General features: G+C 33.4%; 1 protein-coding gene across 1 annotated transcript in view; it reads left to right on the forward strand.

The window, feature by feature from the left end:
* Positions 1-5,726, forward strand: part of LOC126845627 (head-specific guanylate cyclase) — a 167,097-nt gene extending 161,371 nt beyond the window's left edge. The window contains exons 13-14 of the mRNA XM_050584406.1: positions 97-251; positions 3,151-5,726. Coding sequence (XP_050440363.1) covers positions 97-251; positions 3,151-3,346 — 351 coding nt within the window. The 3' untranslated portion in view covers positions 3,347-5,726. The remainder of the gene's footprint in view (positions 1-96; positions 252-3,150) is intronic.
* Positions 5,727-6,185: the final 459 nt, after the last annotated feature.

The following is a 6,185-nucleotide window of genomic DNA, read 5'->3' on the forward strand; positions in this document are numbered from 1 at the left end:
ATGTAATATCGCAGGACCGCGCGTTTGGCAGGACTTCTCCGGTCTGTTATTCAATGCTCCCTAAGATTTTATAATTTTGTGTTTATAACGTTTCAGATGAGAATCGGATTGCACACCGGATCCATATTGGCCGGAGTGGTGGGCGTGAAAATGCCCAGATACTGTTTGTTCGGCCACAACGTGACGATCGCCAACAAGTTCGAGTCGGGCAGCGAACCTTTGCGGATCAACGTTAGCCCCACAACTCACCAGTAAGTCCCAAAAGCACATATCGTCATGTCGATTAACTTCCACGAACACCTAAACCGCTAATTTATAGAAAGTCCATTTTAAAGAGCTCTATTTTATGGTTTGATTATATTTTTAGGGTTCTGTTTGTTGTAGTAGTGCGATAATTTGAAAAAAAACGATAATTATTATTACTAGAAATAAAGACGGTGTAATCCGTTTTATCATACTTACTTTGGTCGTGATTGACAAAAATTTGATGTTAAATAAGTTTAGATTCTGTAAAAGTTTGTAAATGACAAAAATTAGTTTTTAAGGAAAAATGTCAAATTCTAATAAAGCTAAGTGACGATAACAATACATGACAAACCAATTAAGTGATCGACGATGAAAATAATCAGACTTATCTGATTAAGATTACTCGAAATGTACCAACTATTTTTTTTTCTAAATTTTCCTAATACTAGGTCACGCTCAACGTTGCTTCAGCTTGATGTACAGCTCTTTTGTTTACTCTAAGCTGTTCACAAATGTCAGGTGGTTAAAGTGTGCTGCTTATGACTCGACTATTCCGGTATTTTAAACGGATCAAAAGGCACTTCCGATGAATTTGATTTTCCACGAGAACGGAGGACGGAATATTATAATATAAAACGTCGGTAGAACAGGTAGGACGACGGTTACAGACGGATCACGGTCGGTTTTGATTTATGTGCAGCGACTGGCGAAAATAATCTGTACTCGACCAAACCGAGAGTGAGAGAGATAGAGAGCTTCACGTGAGCGCGTTTGTCTCATAGGTATTATTATTATTATTATTATAATAATTTACGATTCCGCCCGTGTATTTTAATGTCAGTCAGCAGCTTACTGATCGCAATCACTTTGGGCTATTTACATATTGCCAGCTCGTCCGTATAATAAATCATATTTAACAATAGTCTCTCCTCGCTTCCCACCCTTCGCCGAGCATAAACACCGGCAGCGTCCGGAAATCTCAGAGTATTTATAACGCGCCGGGCCGGAGGTGTTCGTCCATCTCCATAATTACATGCTACTACATAAACACACACACAGCGCCCTTATCTCATCACAGCGCGCCAGTACCCACCCTAAGTCTTTTGTCAATTATCGCACATTAGATTTTTCTTTATTTTGTAAAAATTATAATTTAAGATCAATTTTGCAACAGTAGCACAGTAATTTACAATGCTTTTATGGATATATTCTGTTTCCTTACCATTGCAAATCCGCATCTGTATCTGTAGCTATCCAGTCATTCTGTCTATTTTTGTCAACCGTCTCATCTCCTGATCGTCCGTTTCATTGCGTGGCACACTGATATGATTTTATCGAGAAAAGCCTTGAAGAATTCTAATGATTCTCTTGTTTAGCTGGATAGAGTGGTGAAAAATAAAAATTGTATATTCAGAAAACGGTTTTTTCTCGAAATGCTTTACTCTCGAAAAAAAAATTAAGCTAATATACTAACAAATTTTTATGTCCAACTCGTTATTTCTTAAAAACAATAATTTAACGGTTAAGCCACAAATTTCATTACATCGACTGCCATCTTTGCCGAACGCATCCGTTCATTAGGTAAGGCATTTTCTAAAAGCCTCGTTCATCACTGATCTTTTTGGCTATTACTTAGTCTTATTACATGCCACCCGTTTTGGCCGACACCCAAAACCGCCTTTGGTAACTTTGTCTCTTCAAAAGACCGTATGAGATGTGTACAAGTCCTAATGACATTTCAATTTGTGGCTAACCGACCACCGTTACTCATGGAAATCAATGTGAACAGAATGGAATGAACGTGTGTTTTATAGTTTATAAAACCGTAAATGAATTTGAAAGTTGTTTTTTCAAGTAAGTCATTTTCATATCTAGAAAAAGGACGAAAAATGCATTTAACTTTTTATAAAATGTAATCAATTTGTTTTACAATAATTTCGCCTAAAATTCTTGGATATGAAACGGTAATATTTCATCTGAAATAAACCGTTATTGACTGTGTTAATGGTGATTTATTTGATCCAAATTAAACATTTGATATTGAAATTAATATTATTAGTTTTTCTGTTTCAAAAAGTAATCGTTAACCACGAGGTAAATTATAAATAGTTTTTTTTAATCTTGCGGTTTTTTTTATCTATCCATGTCTTTTAATTTTGTGACGGTCTAGGAGTTGACATATTTTAAAAACCTTTGTCTACAAAAAAAAAAAATTGTCAATGAAATTGCTTCTACAAAAACATATTGTAGTGAACGATAAAAATGAGAGTACCTAATCAAATGAAATCAGATTTTATACCTATGCGGTATAATGATTTAAATTTGAAAAAAGTATATGTGTTCCATCTTATAAACGCTTAGTTTTCAATTTTTTCTTAATCCATATGAGATAGAAAAATGGTTTTAAGCTCAAAGAGCTTATCAAGAATAATATACAAAATATAAATTTAAAAAAAAATTATTTAAGCTGTTCGCAATTAAAACAGCCGTCAATTTTAGGTACATTTTTTTTTAGCCACGCAGGTCTCTGAAACCGATAAACCGATTTTGTCATTTAGGGTCTTATTAGAATCACCTTGGCACGTAGAAAAAGAGTGGTGAGTTTCAGAACTTTATCTTATATAAACTGTTCACTGCAGAGCTCTGAAGTTGTGTATAATCAGGACACATTTCCCCCCCGCAGGTCCAATACTTCAAAACCTACAGCCGTTTGAAACCACGCCATTCTTTATGATACACCCTTTGTCTATACCTATGTGAAAACTTAACCTAACCTATGTACAATTTTTTTATGAAAAAAATTGCATTGAAATTGGCTTAACAACAATCTCCCAACTCGTCTCGCGGTCTAACAATTTTATTCATGTCACGACCGCAGTAAATTCCATGACTTCATGTTTTCAGGCTATTGATGAAAACGCCAGGGTTCTCGTTCGAGGAAAGGAGCCGATCGTGTCTGCCGACGGGATTTCCTGAGCACATACCGGGCACGTGTCATTTCCTGTTGTCGTACACACATCCCGACATGTCGGCCGAAGTCGCCGCCGACTTGGACGCTCACATCGCCACCGGCCTGAAGCAACTCACATTGGACAGTTGAACGACAAACGCACCCAGAGCATTAAAAAAATGTAGAAACTCTCCTCTGTCGCATTAGCGGTTTCTGTTACGTAGTAGCGCCAAAGGTCTACAATAGTAATTGTACTTAATATATACATACATTCATAGCACTACACTTAGCGAGCAGTTTGTATAATATGTATTATTAAAAAATTAGCAACCCGATATAATTTAATCGTTTAAAAAAACACTCTATTGTCGAGAATAAGGTATAATTGATTGTGTACATCGTTTGGGCCAAGAGTGTCCTGTTATGTGATTTTCCTCTGGTTCGCGCCAAAGGAAAATCAAAAAATTGTAGATTCAATGATACTTTCTATGCAAACGCAATAAGCGCATTTGTATCGGATATTACACAGCTGTCAGTATTTTTTTGCAAAACCTTAAGTGTTATCCGTGACAATTTTATCTGGTAGAAAAACTGTTTCGCCGTACCGGTTGCATGTTTTATTTAATATGAAAAAATGTTAGCCGGGTAGACCACTTAAATATGGACGACTCGAGATGTTCAATCGTTAATTTATTTCATTAAAAAAAGAAAAAAAACCAATGATTTAGTCGATAGTTTGAGATTAACAGCTGCTATTGACCGACAGCGAGCCAATGGTATGGCGATTGGAAATTAACAATGATGTTGATTGCCACTGCTATGACACAGGCTATAATATGGTAGCTACAGATAGCTCACTGGGCTGAAAACAAAGGAAATTTTTTATAAAAGACTGATTAGGGTCTCGCGAAGATACCAGTGTAGCCGCGTGAATTAGTATAAAATATTATCGTGCAGATGTTTTACAATATTGATGTACAAATTCCTTATCAATCATACGATTTAAACGATAACTGACTATATAATCACAGATTACATTTTTTTTTTTTTTTTGTTATCTAATCTGTGATATTATTATGAAAGTTCATGCTTGAATGTGCAGTCACACTGATTTCATTTTGAGTCACGTGACGTCACGGTGTTTGTTTACGTGCCGAGTGAGCTATTTGTTTTCATATCGTACACCTAGATTAAAACTGTAGCAACTCAAAAAAACCTTTTTTCCAAAAAACTTATTTTTAAGTTTATTTTAATAAAACTGTTTTGTTCGACCAACTCACGTGCACTCCACTTGATGTCCGGTCAGAAACTTAAGTTTTAAACGGTTTTGGTAGTTAAAACAGCTATGGGATTAGTGATTTTTACATAAGGTACCTACAGCGCCATCTTTTGGAGAGTGATCAAGATAAATTTAAATTTGTTTTGCTGGATCACGCAACTAGAATCCGAATATACAAATAACCAGAAATAACCACTTTTTGAGTTGTTACAGTTTTGATCTAGGTGTGCGGTATAGTTTGTGGCTATGTCATTAAAGTGGCCTGTAGTGTTTTGCCATGTTTTAATAATGCAGTTTTGTGTTTCGCGCCAAATTTGCCACATACGAGCATTTTTCTCTTGTAGTACAATTACTGGCTATGCGTTTGTTTGGTTAAAAGCATCCTGTAGGTTTGACATAATAATATCGTTAGCGTTTTAATCTTGTGACGGAATCAATCAATTTTTTATCTTTTGTAAAAAATACAAATATTTCCGAACAAAATTATTTATTATATTGTAACTATTATTATTATTATTACTATAACTACTATAATAGAATGCATGAATGAGCAAACAATAATCTATTTCAAAAACCGACTATTGTGATCGACGTTATTGTTCATAATGCTATTAATTGTGTTCCTAGTCTTTAAACGGTTCTTTCTTGTTTTTTAATTATTACATTACTAATATAAAAAAAAACTATATTAATTATTATTATTATTATTTTATTCGTGTAGCGTTAAGATTGTACTATATTTAATTAACACTATTATTTCATAAAATATTATTTATAATATTGTATAAAATTTGTTTTAATCAAAATTGCTATCGTTTCACGATATTCCGTTAACTCGAGCGAAAATATAGTTGTTTAAGTCGTTAAGTCTACACTATTGTATGAAGCATAATTATTGTTATAACATATATATCATAAATATTATAATGTTTCAACATGACTGTATGCTTTTGCCCGAGTCTGGAACAAAAATAAAACCCCATTAGAACCGAGTAATTTCATTAAAAATAATTAATATCATATTTGTATTTCTTAATCGGTGCATGAAGTTTATTAAATAAACGAAATATCCAATAAAAAGGTTTTTTTAAGTTAGTAGCTGTTCATTTGATGATGAACTCCATAAAAAAATTGGTTGTAATTAAAACGTGATTTCTGTTTGTCACAAACTTTATATTAACAAATTAATCAATATTGTTATAATTTAATTGCAACCCGTTTTGATCCTTCGGCCGTTTCTATTAAAATTATTGTCACTCACTTTTATTAAGTTTTAAATGTTTTAGAATGTATCTTAATAACGTAAAAAGCAAGTTAATAAACAAAATATAAATACAGATAACATTTCTTGCGTTATTATTTGATTTATATCTAATTACAAAAGTTTTGCCAGGTTCTTGCTGTACTGAACACTATTTAATATTGAGGTTTGTGATTTAGGTAGCCCATATTATACATATTATGTACGTCAGAAAATGATCAATACAAAATGGATGAGCCATGTTAATCTATTTCGTAGCCTTAATACTTTCATATGCTCGTTGTATATTTTGTCTTGAAATTTACCATAAAAACTATTGATTTTAGCCAACTGGTTTCTACCTACATTTTAATAATTTCACTGTATGAAATTAACAAAAAATCATTGATTTTTGAATTTATACTATATGACCTCTTCACAAACGGGCCTGCTTCTTCTTTGCTAATAAC

The sequence above is a fragment of the Adelges cooleyi genome, unplaced genomic scaffold (genome assembly GCF_023614345.1).
Source record: "Adelges cooleyi isolate 19-005CV unplaced genomic scaffold, UGA_ACOO_1.1 ACOO_flye_CR_arks_rails_tigmint_CR_PRNA_108, whole genome shotgun sequence".
Lineage (NCBI taxonomy): Eukaryota > Metazoa > Arthropoda > Insecta > Hemiptera > Adelgidae > Adelges > Adelges cooleyi.